Genomic DNA, 19,276 nt, shown 5'->3' with positions numbered 1-19,276 from the left:
AGAAACATTCCCATACTCAACTACAGCCCCCAAACAGAACTTCTGCAACATGAACAAGACAAGGCCAATGCCCCAGTGCTTGCAAAATCTGACCACGCACATTTAAATTCCTTTTGGAATAGGTCAGTGTACACCTCAGTTGGATGATGACTGCAAGAGCCTTGTTGGGCTTGCAGGGGCCATGGGAGTGCTTTTAGTTTTCATGAGAAGCAGACAGGGTGACTGAAGCCACTCCTGAGGGTGAATTAACACAGCCCATCTTTTGCAGCCTGTCCCCCTGGCATCTGGAAAAGGCAGTAACGCCTGGAAGCATCAGACTTTTCTGAGGGGATCCCTAGGTCACAGACTCTCTTGCCCTCCCAGAGCAGTGCTTGCTATTATCCACAGAATCACCCAAATGTATTGTTGGCACCTCAGTGCCTTACTCCAAGACATTAACCCGGAGGCTTCAACTAATGCACGAGTGATTTTCATGTCCAGTCACTTCTTGAAGTGGAAAATAGGTTCCTACTTGAGCAGTAATGTCTTGGCATTCATGATTGTCCCAAAGTGGTTTTACACCAAAGTCTCCAACACTCCAGGTACTTGCTAACCCCAGAGGTGCTGGGGCTGAGGTACCCTGGCTCCAGTTACAGCCCCACAACACGCAGGCTTTGGCCACGCAGCTGAACCGATTCCTGCTCCGCTCCACCGCTCCGCAGAGGCGCCGGCACAGCTCCAACTGCACCTCCGACCCAATGTGGGCCTATGAGCAACCCTTGACTTCAAAGCACGGACCAGCCTGCTGGTCTGACGTCCCGTGTGGCACAGGTAAGGGGCAGTGGAGCAGAGAACAGGAACCAAGAGCTGGAGTGTTGGTTTGGTCGGATTTGGTTTGGTCAGGAGAAGCCCCCATGCCACGACGCATCACCTGGTTTGCACGGGGAGCACAGAGGGTCTCCGAGATGCTCTTCAGAGAGCACAGGTGACACCTCCACGGGCAGGAGCCACGGGATGTGTTTGGACACGTCCCGTACCAGACATCACCTCATCTGCTACTGATGTCATGAACTAAAAAGCGGGTTTAAGAACTCCTTCTGTACAGCAGTTCATCGAACGGACCTCACAATATTCCTCTTCTATCTTACAGTTTTACATAAAGCAAAAGTGTCTACACCTTTAGGAAAAACACTTTTTAAAGTAACAGTCAAAACAAACGAGTGCACCCAATTAGCTTCATGAAGCCCATCACACATGTAAAGCCAAAAGGCAACGAAACCTCAGAGACACAACAACTTGGGTGAAAGCAGATATAACGCCCAGGAAATAAGTTTTAACAACTGTTTTGTCCATTCCAAGAGTTTCTCATTAATACCCAACAGGGGACTGGTTTTGGCAATTCAGGCTTAGTGCCCTTAAAATGAGCAAATTTTTTTTAAGCTGTCACATTACTGTTACAGTTAAAGTTGTATTCTGATGAGTTCCTGGGATATACAAGTCACCTACTTCTAAACGTTATAGGCTTCTGCACATAATAGACTAAACTTCTTAACTTACAAATAATTATTTTTGCTGTTTCCAGTTTACAATGGTAAAAAAAATGAAGACTTCACAATGGGTGTAAATGGGAGGTAAATGTATTTTTAAAAACAGAATAAAAAGCTGCATGTTAAAAACTGGGTCACAGACTAATAAATACATACATCAAAGACATGAAATTTTCAGCAGCTGGTTTTAAAGAGCAAGGAATTGGGAAAAAACTAGCTGTCCAGACTCCATTCTGGCTCTGTTGTCTATGTGCTAAAAATATCTGCAGTTCAAAAACAAGTTAACAGAGCAGTAGAATCAGCTTTGTCACCTATTTTTAAAAAATTAAGCTACTTCCTAAAAGTGTGGTGTAAAACCTAGAGAAACTTTTAATTTCTTCATGCACTTGATGACACTGAATTAAAAAAAGAAATTATTTTAACCCAGAAAAAATGAGTCATTGTATACAGTAAGGACAGCCCTACTGCAAGTTTTCTACAGCAAAAGTATTTCTAGAAATACACCAGAAATTACTTTCCTATAACAAAATATACAATTATGTGTCAGATCATCGTTGAGTTTCAATACTCAGGCGAAACAGAAACAGTTACTGTGAAGTTTCAAAAAAACCCCAAAGAAACCCAACTCCAAACAGCAAAAAGATGTTTTGATGGCTGTGGAGATGCCAGAAAGCAATGCTGGACACCAGGAATTTCCAGAACAACTCCTTTTCCAAAGTGATGTGCAGTTTGTGAATTAGACCGTGAGTGAAAACTGATCCTGTTCTATGGGCTTCTCCACCCAGGCTCCAAGTCCTGCCTTCAGGAATGCTTTAAACAAACACTCTTTGGCAGTTTGATACTCGGTGGCTCCTTGCTTGGTATCGTGGTACAGGTTGGGCTTGAGGATCTTTGAGCGCAAGCTGGAGGAAAGCTGTGGGGATTACAGACAAGAAGAGAAGAGAGACAAGACCCTATTAAGCCAAACAGTTTGAGAGTGACTGAGTTATTCAAACAACTAATATTAAAACAATGTAAGGATCTACCAAACAAAATGGTTGAGGCCAAAAAGCCACAGACATGCTTTCTGGTAGCTTTTCTTTCTGAGAGGAAAAAGGAAAACCTCGGTAGTTTCAACTGCAGTGAAAATGGGATTATCCTTCCAAATAAATTAAAATGAGAAGGCAAGTTCAAAGGAGACAGCATCCTTTGCTTAGTCAGCTATAAACCAAGGAGTATGCATTTTGGACCAGACAGCACCACCTTAAAGAGTAAGTTAACAAACATATTCTTTTATGTTACTGCGTGGGGCAGTAGCTAACTGGCCTCAAGTTGCACCAGGGGAGGTTTAGATTATGTATTAGGGAAAAAAAATTATGGAAAGGGTTGTAAAGCAGTGGAACAGGCTGCCCAGGGAAGTGGTGGGGTCATCATCCCTGGAAGTGTTAAAAAAAAAAAAAAAGAAGTGTGGATGTGGCACCAGAGGAGGTGGTTTAACGGTGAACGTGGTGGTGGCGCTGTGCTGATGGTTGGACTTGATGACCTTAAGGATCTTTTCCGGCCTTGATGATGATTCTAACACCAGGCTTAGCTTAAAACAGGCTCACAAAGTGGTTTCTGAGCCCAGAGAGCACACAGAGATGTTTCACCTAGCGCTGGGCAGTGGGAGCTGTGGCAGCCTGGGGGCCGTACCTTGGCATGGATGCGCATCCAGCGGCTGTAGAACGCGTGCTTACAGAGGCGGGACGCACGGCCCATCTCATCCTTGCCAGTCGTAGCATTAATGACTTCCAGACCAGTGTCTCCTACTGTCCAGTTCACACTGAAGTTTGGGGCTTTCCCTGGCTGACGGGCTTCTGCATTGCTGATACCTGAAAGGAAAGTGATGTTTGAGGACAATAATACACACAAACTATTGACTATTTTTTTTTTTTGGTTGGGGAGCAATCGGTTTGTAAGATTGCTCTTTTACTTTGAGGACATTCTCCTGCAGATTTCTCACCGACTTGTGGAGGTAGCACCATGGACATCTCATTCTCATCCTGGCTAAAGTGCTCTCTACTGTCCTTCCCAGCAGGGCAAGTGTGCATTGCTGGAGAAACCAGCCTCCTTGGTGGAGGGGATCATGGAGAGGTCTGTGGCAAGGGTTCGTGGGGACAGTAACAGGAGTGCCTTGCCACATCCTCCTCACAAGGATCTGGTCTGGCAAGTGAACAAATTCATTATTAACCAGCAAATAGTTATAAAGCAGAACAAAAGTTGTTCTGCTCCAGCTCAAGAAACTGCTGCTCTCAGAGCCCACTCAGTAGCTGAGTGTAGCAAAGAGCCAACACTGTGAGAGTTTGGCAGCTGTAACTCTTCACTCTGATGTAAGAATTCAGGTGCATGTTGATTATTTCACTTCAAATCGGATGTGAAAATATGAACCCTGGAAGTGTTCAAGGCCGAGTTGGACGGGGCTTGGAGCAACCTGGGCTAGTGGAAGGTGTCCCTGCTCATGGCAGGGGCTTGGAACCAGATAGGTTTTAAGGTCCCTTCTGTGATTCTGTGAAGGTGAGCCCCTTCCTCAGCACCCTTCACACAAAGCCAGAACTGGCAGACATTTGAGTTTTCCAGCACAAATCCATTTGTGTTTCAGCTGCTTCCCCACTTTGCATACCCACTGTTGCACACCAGAGATGGGGAACCACAGGATTCCAGAGAGGACTCGGATCATTTTGCTCAGGTGTTAAATCATGTGACACCTTCCAAATATGGCTCCACCTCTATGGATGGAGAAGCAAAGCCACCAGCAATCTAACCCAAGTGCAAAACGAGGCCGTCTGCCTGCCCAGGGCAGGATTTATTCCCCAACAGCAGCCCAGTGCTGCAAAGATGGACTATAGAGAATGGTTGCAGTACCGTGCTTGAAGGTCACAGCAACTGCTGCCGTGCATGTCTGACTCCTCAGGCATCACAGGGGTGGTAAAACTCTCTGTTTCAGATGTCTCAGTCACCTCACCAGCAGAGAGCAAAGCACCAGGGCAATTTGTTCTTTCTAATAAACAAAAATCCCATTTTTTTACTTTAACGCAGCCCTCACCGAGAACCTCTTTCAAATCTGCTCCAAGGTTATGCCAGGCCCTATACTTAATAAAATCTAGAGGATTTGTGGAAACTGAACATAAGCAACACAGCAGGATGCATTTCTAGCTGATACCTGAAACAATCTAATAAAGTCAGACACCTGGGAGCAGGACTGGCTCAGCTGGCTCAGTCTCAGGGCACCTCTGGGCCCAGCACTGTGTGCAAGACCCACGAGATCTGAATGACACAGAGAAATTCAGTTTGCTTCCTATCATCAATTCCTCATTTAATAAACAAACACTTTGAAATATCAGTCACTGAAGTGTTGTATATTTACACTTGGTTTACACCAACCTTGTCACTATGACTGATAACTAGTAATTAAGTGAATAATAATGCTACCATCCCCCATTTTTTTTAAATATAAGCTGAAAAATTTGAGAATTGGAACAAAAGTTGGTTTTACCAAAACTACTGAGGCAAGAGGGCTAAGAAATTGCTGCCACATGCCAATTTTTGTCTTGTTTTTTCTTTAATCTAGTAATATCTACACCATTAGCTTTGCTTTCATTCCACACACTAATAAAGGATCAGATAGAGGTCACTGAGTACTACAAAAACACTTGTGACATCACACCCCGTCTCACAAATAAAGATGAGGAAGCTGAATATCCAGTATGCACTACACTTCCATTGCAATTATACAATTCCATTCTTTAGGTTATTTTGATCAATTAGTTAAATTTAAAAAAGAAAAACCGACCCAGATTTAGAATTTCAAATAGATTTAAATAACAACAACCCGTTCAGCTACTTAATTGTATGCAGTAACCCTGGAGAGATGGCAAAGGAGTCTCATGGTGGATGGTGGATCATGGGCAGCACAGACAGGGAATGAAGGTCATCTCAAAATCAAAGCATCTGATAAAATTTTAGGTGGATCATATCTTCCCCCTCAAAATCCAGACACGAATATAGCACAATAAGCTGAAACTAGAAATGGGAAAGAAAACTAGGATACAAAGTCAGATATTTTACTCTCCACTGAAAACTGATATAACTAAGCTATTTAGAGAACATTGCTCAGAACTTATTGTTGAGTATTATTATAAAGGGATATAATAAGCAAAAGCAAAGGTCACAGCTCTTTGTGCCAGTGATTATATAAATAATAAATCTGGACAGTTTTTTGAGGACAGAGCTAAAAAGAGCTTCATTAAAAAGGAGACAGAGCTGAAAAATACCAGAGTGAACAGGAGGATAAGGTACCATGGGAACGGCCAAAAAATCCCCAAAGGTCCTCTGCTGAAGGATTTATTTTGTCTATTAAAACCAGAATTCACTAACACCTGGATGAAGATGGTCTCCTTGGGAAGAGGCAACACAGCTGGAGAGCTTCCAGCTCCATGCTGACCTGGGAAGTGTGCAGGGGTAAAAGCCCAGGTGATTAAGACTGGTGATGACAATTATTTTAAAAAGTCAGTAAGAGAAGGAATTGCAAAGAGTAGCAGAAAAAAGCTCACACATTGGGTGTCTGGGCAATAAAAAGGCAGGTGAAATTCCTCACAGATAAATATTAGGCAAAACATATGAGATAAAAACCCAAAGCAGTGTTGCACGAGGAGCGCTGGACTTGGAGCTGGATTGGAGCATTCAGGAATGAGATTTTAGTTTCTAATATTCAGCTCTACCAAAAGGTCAGCTCAACGACCAACAGTAATCAAAAGCGAATGTTAGGAATTACTAGTGAAGGGTCAAGGATCTGAACAGAATATATGCCACTTAAATCAGTATTGCTGCTTTACCTGGAGTATCAGGTGCTGCCCTGTAGCACAAAAACAGAACTGCAAAATGAAAGGTATGATCCTTACATGAAAGGGTCTCTGTGCAAGGAACAACAAAGTAGGACTTATGGAGGAAGGAATATCTCAGAGGTACAGAAAACTGAGTGTCATAACCACTTCCTATAGCCCAGATCACACAGAGCACTGAGGAACATCTAATTAAATTAGCAGAAAGTTCCTTTGCATGTTCCACAGCCCCTCTTTACTCAAGGAGGCTGCAGATGGTAAAAAGTTAAAACCAGTTAAAAAAACCGAACTGGAAGCTGACAAAGAAAGATCTGTTAAGGATTTCTAAACACAAAGATTCTCAATACCTGACTGATCTGCAGATTACCACTGTGATTCCCCAAAATATCTGCAGAGGGTTAATATTTCCTTTTGCTTTTCACTGCCTAACTACCCGTGGAAAAGAATACTGGGCTGGATGGGTTGTACCTTAAAATCTTGGTCTTACAGTGGTGACAAGATAATCAGCAAGTAAAAAAAAAATCTCTTAGAAAGAAAGAAAGATGTTGAAAAGACAATTTTTAGCAGCACATAACAATATCCCAAAGTTAAAATAACTTTGACTTAACGCAATTGCCCCAGCAGACATAAAACTTGTTTTCTGAGAAGAAGAAAACCAGTTTTTCCAGTACTTTCTCAGCTAAGCAGGTGGAACAGAGGGGAAAGACAGATATTTCTGTTTTAGTTCATCCCTCTGGCAGAAATAAGTCACACAGCTCTGTGTGTGGCACAAGAAGAAACATAGAATTAGGGACAGGTATTTCTGCAGTGCTTATTCCAGGTAAGAACACACTAAAAAATATGTGAATCCAAGAGCAGATGGGCAGCTACACAAGTGCCCCAGCTGAACCTAACAGCATAGGTCAGAAGATTAACCTTCAAGACTGAGCTAGTAAAATAAAATACATCAACATAGTTCTCCACCCAACCTCCTGAAGAAGCTTTCTGTATGTTTTTGAGATGTGTATTTTTGTGAAAACTCAAAAGCTGAGAACATTTCTGAACTCCCTCTGCTGCTCAGCAAGTCCTGGCTGAACTGTTTAAACAGATGGTGCTATTTCATAGCAAATAGATGATATCACCATTGCAGAAAGATGATTTTAAAGAAGACAAGGTGCTGTTATACGCTGCGAAAAGGAAAACAAAACCTCATCCCACTCTGCCCCAAATCTGCCATCTTGAAGGATTGATAAAAATTCCCCCAAATCAGGCAGAAACAGTCTATACATCAGCTACTGTGGCCATACAACTATTAGAGATATTTGGTAGTGAGTGTCGTAACTGTTACTTAATTGCTAATATAAGGACAAATATGTTAAGTAACATTTTTATACATTCTAGTTCAGGGAATCCTTATTAATTACCTTTCTTATCTAAAGAAATACTCGTTGTTCAAAATGCTCTTTTCCCCACTCCCTCCCTACATCTATTTTAAAAGTCCATGTAAAACTTTAAACGTGCTTTAAAATAATGAGCTTTTCTGTTTTTCCTTGGAAAATAAAGACATGCCAAAAGCTAAGCTCTACAGAACAAAGCAGTTGTGCTGGTTTCAGCTGGGGTAGAGTGATGGTGTTTGTCTTCCCAAGTCACCGTGGGGTGGGATGGGACTCTGCTCTCCTGGAGGTGGCTGAACACCTGCCTGCCCACTGGAAGCAGTGAGTGACCTCCTTGTTTTTCTTTACTTGTGTACACAGCTTTTGCTTTGCCTGTTAAACTGCCTTTATCTCAATCCATGAGTTTTCTGGTTTTTACCCTTCCAATCCTCTCCTTGGTCCTGCTGGTGGGGGAGTGAGTGAGTGGTTGTCAGGGGCTTGGCTGCTGGCTGGGGTTAAGCCACAACAGTAATGCACACAATCAGAGGGAGGATGAGATTTCAGCTTTAAGGCTTTCACAGCATTACTGTAACAAGCCATTTTAGAATTTAAGACAGGTGAGATGTTATCCCCATCCGTTCTGAGTTGATGATTGATCTAGAAATTGTGTCTATCTTGGCATACTCATTAATGATGGAACCACTCAACAAATATCTGCCACGCAAGAGAAGTGACAGTGAGTGCTAACGTGCTATTCCACAGGTGGGAAGAGGCTTCACTAAGCCTCCAACTCGCCTCACATCTTGGTAGGGCGCGCTGCGGACAGGAACGACGCGAAGCCTCATCGAAACATTCATCCCCCATTTCTTTCCGACTTTTAAGGGTCCTTGCTATGGTATTTCTGACTGTCTGTATTATGTTTTGACCACAGCTTCTCTGTTGCAACCAGCAAGCAGTTTACTCACAGCACACAGTTTGCAAGGTTTTGAGAACTGCAAAATCACATCGCTACTGGAACAGACTTGGTTACCGGCACGGCCTTCTCCATTAGATACTTGCCACTAAGTAAAGGTCTGTTGAGTGTATAAAGAGGTGGTAGATCTTCTATCTCTGCTATCCTCTGGTAAACGGCTCTGGATAGATGATCCCCATGATATAAACTCCCCAAGATGATGCTAGAGAAGTAAATTGGCTCCACAAAGAGGCTAAGTAAGGCTCCTTGAATACCCAATACGTTCCACCTAAGAGGGAGGGAAAAACAAAACAAAAAAAACAAAAAAACACTTTCTTTTTAATGGAACAAGTAACATCTGCCAGACATAATAGCAGTTAATCACAATGGACTAGACTTTCAACCCTTTCTCCTGACTGGCACATGACCATGGTAGCATAAGCTGTGACACCTGCCAGAATTTCAGAGATCAGCTTAGGGGACGCTCAGCGTAATCCTGAGTAAGATGACCTACAGCAACAGGCCAGGAGCAGACTCCACAACTTTAGTTCCCCACTAACATGTCTGGTGATGCATTTTCCAGCACCCTAGTGCCAGAGATGGACAGGATCATTCAGTGGGAGAAAGCCAAACTGTGAGATTCTCAGTCAGAAACAGCAGCTATTGCCCCCAAAAGACGCCTGGCAGGGGACAAAGCATCCTTCCCAGAGCAAAAGGATTGTGTTTGCAAGACCTCCACACCTCATCACCATAAGGGAAAACCTGTCCTTGACACCCTAGCCCAACTGTTTCCACATCCTGCTGCAAGAAAGGACATATGCACTGGTTTGCAATATCCACAGGCAGGGAGAAGACTGAATCTGAAAACTGAAAATATGCAAACGAAGCATGTACTCTTTGCTCCCTTTAGCTGCTTCACAGATTCCAACCATAAATCCCTTGTCTGGACCACTATGATCTACGCTGGATCAGGTCTGGTGGCAGGGATATAGCATGCCTAGGAGAAAAATTCTGATTTATTTTTTTTGACAGCTGCGTTCATTTGAAAAAGCCTTGGCTCTCAATCTGTCTGTAACAGTTATATGGAGTACTTCTGAAAACCACAATATCTTCTGCAGAGTATTTTCTCTGTATTTGTCTGAGGAATACTTGCAAAAAGCTTGGCATTATGAAAATAGCATATTTCAGTCAGAATCATAGAACCACAGAATGATTTGGGCTGGAAGGGACCTTAAAGACCATCCCATTCCAACCCCCTGCCGTGGTCAGGGACACCTTCCACCAGACCAGGTTTCTCAGAGTCCCCATCCAGCCTGGTCTTGGAGTCCAACTGCAGCATCCAGACACAAGCAGCAGGGAAATTTCCTTTGGTGCTTGGATAAAACAGAGGAGCACAATGGAAGCTCTTGGGCTCCCATAGAATGGTTGTCCTTATTAAAAATCCCACCCTATACCAGGTTGCAATGTTACCCCAGGAAAACAGGTAACTTGGATGTTGCTAACAGTGATTCTTGCAGCTTGTGCTGGGATGGCTACACATCAGCATCATTTCAGGCTAGAAACTGCACATCACAACTGCTTCACTACTGCAAAAATTGAATTACACATGCTGGCTTCAGGATGTGCAAAAAAAAAGGGTAAAATAAAGACTGCAATCCAAGGAAATAATTTCTTTGCATATCTTTACTGAGGATAAAAATGGAGGCAATGTGCATTAACTTACTCACCTGTCATTAAAAAAGCTGGCACTCATGCATGAATAAAAATTCTGTGCTAATGAAAAATGAGGTCTATTTTACATGGAATGACTTTGTATAACACTGAAAATGCAATCAGCAACCAAATGTCAGAGTAAAGGTATCAAGTGAAAGTTATTGCTTTCCAGGACCAACATGTCTTTTTAAGGACCCTACCATGGACTAGAAGTTTGTGGATTTGAGGTATATCCAGTGCCAAATGAATCACAATAATATTTTCTTGTTATTTGCAGTATTACCTACATCGAGAGCATGGACTGCTACAGGCACAGGTAATATTATGGAAGAAACATCTGGAAGGAATTCAAGATTGAGCATTGCAAACTGGGGTCTTACAAATGTATCTGAGACTTGCAGACAAGACACATCACATTTTACATGACCAGTGTTTGAGTGATGGATAAATATCTCAAAAAAGGCCAAAGCACTCCTCTGGCAAGCCCTCACACCCTAAATAAAACCTTCAGACCCTCTTCCTTACTTCTGATTTCAGTATTTCCAGAGCTTGTGTGTTGCTGCTTCCTCCCACACTTGGTGATGTCCTCTGGCACAGAAAATGAAGGCTGACCACTTGTCTTACAAACTTCTTCTGATTAAAAGGAGTGTGGACACCTGAACAAGCTTCTGCAAGGTGAACTGTATGGACTGGTACTACTGCCCACAGGCCTTATGTTTTCCTGGGGTGTGCTGAAGCACCTTCAGCATTGCAGCACTTGCTCATGAACACTGGGTTCACAGCAACTGGTTTGATGCAAGGACAGGGTTTGAAGAAACCATTCATACAACCAAGGCCTCAAGCTCTTAATATTGATTGGGCAGGGTTGGATGGTGGTTAGGTTTATAAAACTAGCTTTAAATTTCCATAGTTACAATAAAAGTACATATACTTGTCTACAGAAATGTATTCTTATATCAGAAGCTGGTTGTAGTGCAGAGATAAAACCTGACACCCAAACGAATCACAGAATCACTGAGGTTGGAAAAGCCCCCTAAGATCACTGGGTCCCACTGCTAACCCAGCACGACTATGTTCACCACTGAACCATGTCCCCAGGTGCCACACCACATGCCCTTTGGACACTTGCAGGGATGTTGACTCCACCACTTCCCTGGGCAGCCCATTCCAGTGCCCGACCACCCTTTTGGTGAAAAACTTTTCCCCAGTATCCAACCTGGACCTCCCCTGGCCCAGCTTGAGGCCATTTCCTCCGGTCCTGTCACTTGTCACCTGGGAGAAGAGATCAACCCTCCCCTGGCCCCACCCTCCTGTCAGGGAGTTGCAGAGAGTGAGAAGGTCCCCCCTGAGCCTCCTTTTCTCCAGGATGAGCCCCTCCAGCTCCCTCAGATGCTCCTCATAGGACTTGGTGCTCGTGTTCTGCAGATTGTAGCAGAGTGAAAAAAGGAAGGACTGCAGAGACTTTCTCAATGTTCCTTTTTCATATCGTACTCCTTTATGTCAAACAGTAATATCTCACTTCCATTAGCACATACACTGGAACAACCTTCATGGGTGTAAACTGAGAAGAAACTACACCAACACCCCACATCAGTTTTCAAAAGGCCACAGGCATTGCCTCCTGAAATGGTAAAACTGTCTCGTCCTCCAGTGTAGAAGCAGGGATTGTGAGAATGCTGCCGATCTAGTCCTAACCTCTACTGAAAGCACAAGTTCTTTTGAAATTAAGGGGCCAAATTCTGTATTTCACCACAAGCCAGGGGGTGCAGAGCGGAGAAAAGCAAAATGCACTGATGAAAATTTTAAGTCAGTGTTGTCTTCCTAGTGAAGCAACTAAGCAACAGCTTTTTCTTCTTCTCATTAAAAATAGCATCAGAAAAGAGTTAAGTAACTGAAGCGACTTAAATCTAGCTTACAAATCAAAACCTGGGTGTTAAAGAAGAAGCATGAGCAGAACACAGGAATGCTGCATCACATCAACAGAGATACTGAAATGCCTAAAATGTAAAGAAGAGATTTGCCAATGGGAAAGAACACCTCAGCAGGCAAGGAAACACCCTCCAGTGTAAACCTTCTCACTGGGAACACCTGACATGCTTGTCTTAGCTAAGCATAAAATGTGTCTTGTGACAGTGTTTAACATACTCTGAGTGTTCTGACTACAAGAATTTTCTTTCACGACCTTAAAAAAACTTAAAAGTAAAACTGGCATTTAAAACACAAGCTTTTACATTGGTCATAACATCCACAGGATTTAGGTTAAAACTTCCAACACTTAAAACGCAGCTGCCTGGATTTGAGTCGGGTTGCAGCTAACTGTGATTTCTTCACTGTTGGAGCACAAGCACAGGGTTGGGCTGAACACCTCTGCTCCAACGAGCCAGCTGTCCACTGCCAGGGCAGCTGGAGCACCTGGTGCCAAGGGGGATACCTGTGGTCAGACACGTGCCCCGTGTACCAGGATATTCGACCTAAGTGGGGGTAAAAAACAGCTCCTCCACCACCCGATTTGCGAGGCTGTCAGTGGTGGATGGAAAAGGGGGGGCTGGGATTATGCCCTTTTGGTGTTGAAGGATGCTGAAACCAGCCTGACTCATCGATCCCAAAGTTAAACATCCTGAGGAAGAACAAAGTACCTGATAAGGTACCTGAGAAAGAAAGAAACAAGTGATACTGCTGATAACTTATCTGAAGCTGCTGAGCTGACACAGCTGGCCCAGGTACATCTGACTGACAGTCCATCGCTGTAAACTATAAAAGCCCAGTCCCACTTTTTAATGGCAGGGGCTTCTAATACACCCCTTCTTGGAGTGTGTGTGGAGGTTCCTCCCTGGAGGGCGGATGCCCCTCAAGGTTCCTTCTCAAGGCTGAGTGAAAGAGATTTGCCCATGATCATTAGTATGGGTGAGTAACATCAATCTCTACTTAATAATTGGTTTTGCTCACTTTAATATAATTGCTTCAACAAATAGTGCACTAGTAGTTATAACTACTATATATATATAACTATATATATATAACTAGTAGTTATAACAAGTAGTTATAGCTACCTGTACTGTGTAGTAAATAATTCTAATTAAGGTCTTTTAGTCTAATCATTACCATAATCAATTTAAATAAATCATTTATTCATATCATTATATTTGGTTTGCCATCCTTAATCCTGTGGGACAAAGTCATATAGAGGTTCAATCACACCTGCACAATCCTTTAGACATAAACTGTTAACCAAGCCTGGGCCTAAGACTGGATCCAGCTGCACCCAGACTCCTTTCTGAGAAGTAGTTTAGGAAGCAAGGGTGTCCTTTCTGCACCTCGTGGCTCAGCAGGAGGGTCTCCCTGCTAAGCCTTGTGCAAAGCTTCCATTCTGCCCATGACACCACATGTTTGGCAGCCTGCAATGCTCTTTCAACTTCAAGTCTGCAGCTCTGCAAGGGTTGCACAGCAACCTGACGTGAAGCCAGAAAGTTCAAGCAAAGGCATATTTATTTACTCATCCTGAACTGGCCTTTTCTGAGATAGAAGATCCTTCAGGGTCACACTCTACCAGGGGCTCACTGAGGTGACATTGAAGCCCTACCATGTCTGACAAGGCAACAAAATTTCTAAAGCTCACCTAGCAAAGTACTTCAGCATGAAAAGGGAAACAAAAGCTGCAAATCAAAGCCACGGTTCTCCTTTACCCTTGGGCCAGCCAACACACCACAGTGGCCCCTACCAGCACCTGGACTGGGAGGTTCAGCATTCCCACCCCTGCACATATGAGCTACTGCTGCCCAACAATTAAAAAAGAGAAGGAGGATGACAGTCAAAGGATGTTGCAACCTGCTGCTGCTATAAAGTACTTTTACACCCCATCATTTTCCCAGCGCTAAGCCTGGCTGCAGAAGAGTTTGCCTCTCATCGCCTCGATCCTCCCCAGTCTGTTATTTTATTTTTATTGTTAAAAAACAACAAAACCGTGACCCTGGATTTTGAAGAGGCAGTTTCTTCAGTCTGGTTGACAGCACAGCTCCACAAATAACTGCAGGACCACTGCCGAGGCAGGGAGATGCCATGCACAGGAGGAATGTTAAGAGATTTCCATCCAAGTTATACCAGCACTTTTTTAAAAAGTCTTTTTCTTAAGTAAAAACCCCTAGTTTTCACTGAACATTTTCATTTAGCATGAAAAATTTAGCCATCTGAAAAGTTACAGGCTTGGGGTGCCCTGCACCTCCCCTTTGCTCTACAGTTCCCAGTTGCCCATGCATGCTTAGCTACAGGGAGACCAAAAAACCAGATTTTCCCATTACCAAGGTTTTGCCATGCCCTCTGCCTCATCCTCAAAGTAATCTTAGGCTCGAGGGATGTCCAGGGAAATGCTCTTTCAAACCACTACATCCCACCACCTTTACAGGTTCAACCCCAGCCTTGGCTTTTGCAGATTCATGCACGTGAGTTGTGTTCAACTCCTGACAATTTACTCAGAGGATACTCTCTGTGCAGTGTGCTCACCTGAGGTCTTAGAGATGAGCACCTCACTGGGAAATCTGAATTTTACAAATTTATCACACTCACTGGTTTTCTTATTCTATATTCACTACTAAAGATCCTGCTGATAACAATCTGGAGGATGGATGTACTTCCTCAATCTTTCTGCTGTTCTCAATCATACTACACTGAAAAAAAGAGAGTAGAGAAACCAGAGACTGGCACCAAATCAGGAGTCCTCCCTTTCTTGCTATGTTGTCACATTTTTGCTCTGGACCACTGTGTGCTCAGAGGTATCTACAGTGGATTCCTAAAAGGTCTGTTGATTTCTTCATGACGTGCAGATGATTTCACAACTCTTGATACCTGAAAAGGTAAGTAAAATTTAACCCTGCAGCAACACCTTCATGGTGTGCTGGTTCACCTCTTGCCAAAAGTAAAACAGGCTGAAAATATATGCTTCTGGTAAAAACTCCCCTCTGAACTTTCTAAACTCAGAAGGCACAGAAATTCTGTTATTCACACTATTTTAGAGAAAATGCAGAAATGGAAGGGGGGCTAACAGCAGTAAGCCACAATTCTTGATGTTAATATCAAATGTCTTGGTATCACTCTCACTAACTTTTAGGCATGGAGGAGATGAATCACTATGTGTGACCCACAATGGTGTCCACATGGAACTGGTGTCCAAATTTATCTCAGGAAAACAAGAGCCTCCTGCAACTAACCAAACAAAACCTCACAAGTGTTTCCAGTTCAAAGAGCTGCTCTTGTCAATATTATTTATAAACAACTACTACGAAGAAATGAAAATTATTTAGTAGGCACTTTGTTTATCACAAGCTTTTACTTGTAACTGATGGTAAGGGAGAGAAGGCATCCCTGTGTGAGGTGCTGGACTACCCCAGAAAGCACTTTGCCTCCTGACATGCAGGAGGCATCACTTTAAACCCTATTTCTCTTTTTTTCTTTAAGAGATTAATTGAATCTCGGTGACCATTCCGTGCTCTTCATAAGCCACTCTGTAAACAGGCAGCAAGATCTTTACGACTGGGTCAGCAGCCCACACTACAAACCAGTAAGTGCAAGAAGTCCATGGTCTTTGACAGTAGCCCTTCTCACAAACATATTTTTACATTTGCAACTACAGACAACAAAAAGTGTTTCCCCTTGTAGCTGTACCTAGGCAGGCAACCACACAACTCTGACTCATCCCAGTTTTTCTGGCACTGCCTGGATTTGCTCCACATCTGTGAGCCTGGTTTGAGAAGTTACACGATGCTACATCTTGGGTAGGGAGTTGTTTCTTACCACTTTCCCTCAGGTATTTTACTTAAGTGCCACACAGCCACCACAGATCAAAGTGGCCAATTCACATTGCCAGTGTCACTTGGGTTAAGAACTGGTGAGAATTGCTCTCTCTTTTGGGGAAAAACAGGAAAAGACTGAGTTACAAGCTTCCATTTGGATTTCCCACTCTGAATAAGCACAAAACAAGGCCAGTGGACAGACCTAAAGATCATCAGAAAAATATTTTCTCTTCTTTAAAGCAGAAGAGCACCAGTGACTTCCCTTTCAACAACTTGACCTAAAAAGTTCTTCTCAATTCCTAGAGCCTTCCTACCAGAGAAACTGGGTGAAAAAGAACTCTGCTCTTCTCAGCAGGACGTTAAACATGACTAGGATGCTTCATGAGAAGTCATTATTTGAAACCAAAAATGTGGGCAGAAAAACACATCAAAAGGAGAATGACAAAACCCAACATCGGTACCATGGAACAAGGTCAGGATACATTTAAAACAAATGCATGTATATTAAAGTTACTCTGGTCACAGAAACCACCCTAACACCGCACTGGAGAGCCACCAAGCACTAACACACCAGGATAATCCTGTTTTAATGCTTCCAACCCAAATGGGATTACACTCGTGGCTCTTCCATGTTTCTTACAACTTTTCCTGGATGTTCCTACTGAGTCCAGGAGAGTGCTGGGCAGCACACTGCAGTAAAGCACTCAGAGGCAGCAGCTTGGATTATACAGATAATCCACACAGATGAGGCAGTTCAGATACAAGGGGTTTGATACAAGTGCAATCCTGCACCCCAAATTATCCACATCTTTTCCAGGCTGTGACTGAGAACCTTTGGGAAAGCTCAGTGGAAATCAGCAGGTCTGAGGTGTACTGGAGGACTCATTGCTGGACACTACAGAGCAAGGCATTCTTTCAAATGTAAATGGACAAAACACGTCAGGGAAATGTCAAAAAAAAAAAAAAGAAAAAAAGAATATGAAAATTTGGGCCTCCTTACCCGTCATACAGTCTTTGTTCTGTGTCAAGGGGTTCTATTTGCTTCCTTCACTGGCACAAACAAAATTATTCCCATTAGCCCCAAGGAGAGGTGACAGCTAGCTACGGAAGCGAGAGATGGATTCTGTTCTGCATCACACAAAATCAACAAAAGAGTCAAATGTGTTCTAGCTCAACAACTGGCTGCATTTTTACTTTTTTTATATATTTGCAATGACAATGTGATAAAAGAATGTGGCATGAATCCCATGTCAGATGGTTGGGAGAAGTCCCAGGCATGAAACTGGGGAGTTTATTTGGTGAATTTTATTGAAAGTATTATAAAAGAAGCTGAAATGTCAATTTTGTAGAATTACCTTTTTGCATCTGCCTGTGATAGCTTCTGAAAGGCCCTATCCATTTACATAAGGGAGATTTAAACTAAAAGAAAATGTTTTCCTTCAGCAGAGATGCCGATTACTTGAGACAAGACTAAAGGAACAAAGCCATTACATAACTTTCCTCCTCTATTTTTGATTTGGCATAGGCAGTTCACAAGAATATTTCCAACTTAATATCCTTAATAAATTTTGAATCAAGCTCTGACTTGAGCAAAAAGCAGAGCTATTTTAATTACAGTATATATAATACATATAAAATTGAAAAATAACTAAGATGTCATTAGCTGAAAAATTTGGCATTTTTCATCCACTTTGCAAGAGCACAGAGGCTGCAAACACACAGACTCATTTAAAAAAATTATGCTGCAACTCTCCCATACTTGTTAAAGGATACTACTGCTAAATTTTCTTTTGTCCATTTATGAATTTGAAAACAACAACAAAAAATCTCTTAATCTTTGTCAAAAAGGGCAACAAAGAAGGAATTGGATGAAATATAAATTAAAGTACTGATTCTGAAAACAAAATATTTAATCACAATTCATAAAACTATTTAAACTAAAATTAAAATAATTTTAAAGTTAAAAACCAAAAGGGCCTATCAATTAATATTTTTTTTTAAAGGGACACTTTTCACTGTACAAAATAATAAAAATCTAATCTATACATGGAAAATGTAGGTATCTTTGATATCATAGAATGGTTTGGGCTGGAAGGGACCTTCAAGACCATCTCATTCCAACCCCCTGCCATGGGCAGAGACACCTTCCACTAGACCAGGTTGCTCCAAGTCTCATCCAACCTGACTCTGAACATTTCCAATGATGGGGCAAGGGTGTATATCATAGGAGGAAGCTATCCAAATAATGCAATAAATTTATTGTACTGTTTTGATAATGCTATACTGCTTCAGGGAACAAAAAAATCTACAACATTCCTCTGCTATTCCTCAGTGATATAAATACAAAACAAAGCTGTCATGACTTCATGTGGTTGAAATAATACAGAATGATTTCACCTTGCCTATGAAGCCAGCAGAGGGTCTGACACCAATTGCAGGTGAAGAATCAGGAGATTTATCATAGGAATTACAGCCACCCTCACGCTATGTCTAATGAGATAAGCCCATCAATACCCTGCACATTCATTGTGGGTACCATAAAACCCCCCTTTCTTGTTAGAATCCCAGAATGATTTGGGTTGGAAGGGACCTTTAAAGCTCATCTTGTTCCAACCCCCTGCCACAGGCAGGGCCACCTTCCACTAGACCAAGTTGCTCCAAGCCCCGTCCAACCTGGCCTTGGACACTTCCAGGGATGGGGCAGCCACAGCTTCTCTGGGCAACCTGTGCCAGGGCCTCCCCACCCTCACAGGGAAGGATTCCTTCCCAATATCCAATCTAACCCTGCCCTGCTTCAGCCTAAAGCCATTCCCCCTTGTCGCATGCCCAGCAGTCAAATGAATAGCAAAGAAACCAATTGTTGAGTGTCTCACCTCGCTATCTTGTCACTGCAGGACATGGTCAGCAGCCTTTCTCCTTGCAACACACCATCCCACGTCTGGATAGTGGTAGTGGAGCGCACAGGGATGGTCCCTTCCCCAGATTCTATTTTTGTCCGCAGCTGTCCTCTGGCTTTGCGGTTTGGATGCCTGTCCCCTTGATCTGAAGGACAAAAATCACTTAGAGTCAGCTGAGGAACATTCTCAAAAGGGTT

General features: G+C 42.8%; 1 protein-coding gene across 4 annotated transcripts in view; it reads right to left on the bottom strand.

The window, feature by feature from the left end:
- Positions 1–1,600: 1,600 nt before the first annotated feature.
- Positions 1,601–19,276, bottom strand: part of ADARB1 (adenosine deaminase, RNA specific B1) — a 70,235-nt gene continuing 52,559 nt past the window's right edge. For all 4 annotated transcript variants that reach the window (XM_027703221.1, XM_027703224.1, XM_027703222.1 and 1 more), the window contains 4 exons: positions 19,056–19,224; positions 8,794–8,975; positions 3,198–3,376; positions 1,601–2,439 (listed from right to left, as the gene is read on the bottom strand). In XM_027703221.1, coding sequence (XP_027559022.1) covers positions 2,263–2,439; positions 3,198–3,376; positions 8,794–8,975; positions 19,056–19,224 — 707 coding nt within the window. In that variant the 3' untranslated portion in view covers positions 1,601–2,262. The remainder of the gene's footprint in view (positions 2,440–3,197; positions 3,377–8,793; positions 8,976–19,055; positions 19,225–19,276) is intronic.

The sequence above is a fragment of the Neopelma chrysocephalum genome, unplaced genomic scaffold (assembly GCF_003984885.1).
Source record: "Neopelma chrysocephalum unplaced genomic scaffold, ASM398488v2 Primary Assembly neopelma1_211, whole genome shotgun sequence".
Classification (NCBI taxonomy): Eukaryota; Metazoa; Chordata; class Aves; order Passeriformes; family Pipridae; genus Neopelma; species Neopelma chrysocephalum.
Note: the sequence above shows the minus strand (reverse complement) of the source record. Positions and strands in the feature narration are given on the sequence as shown.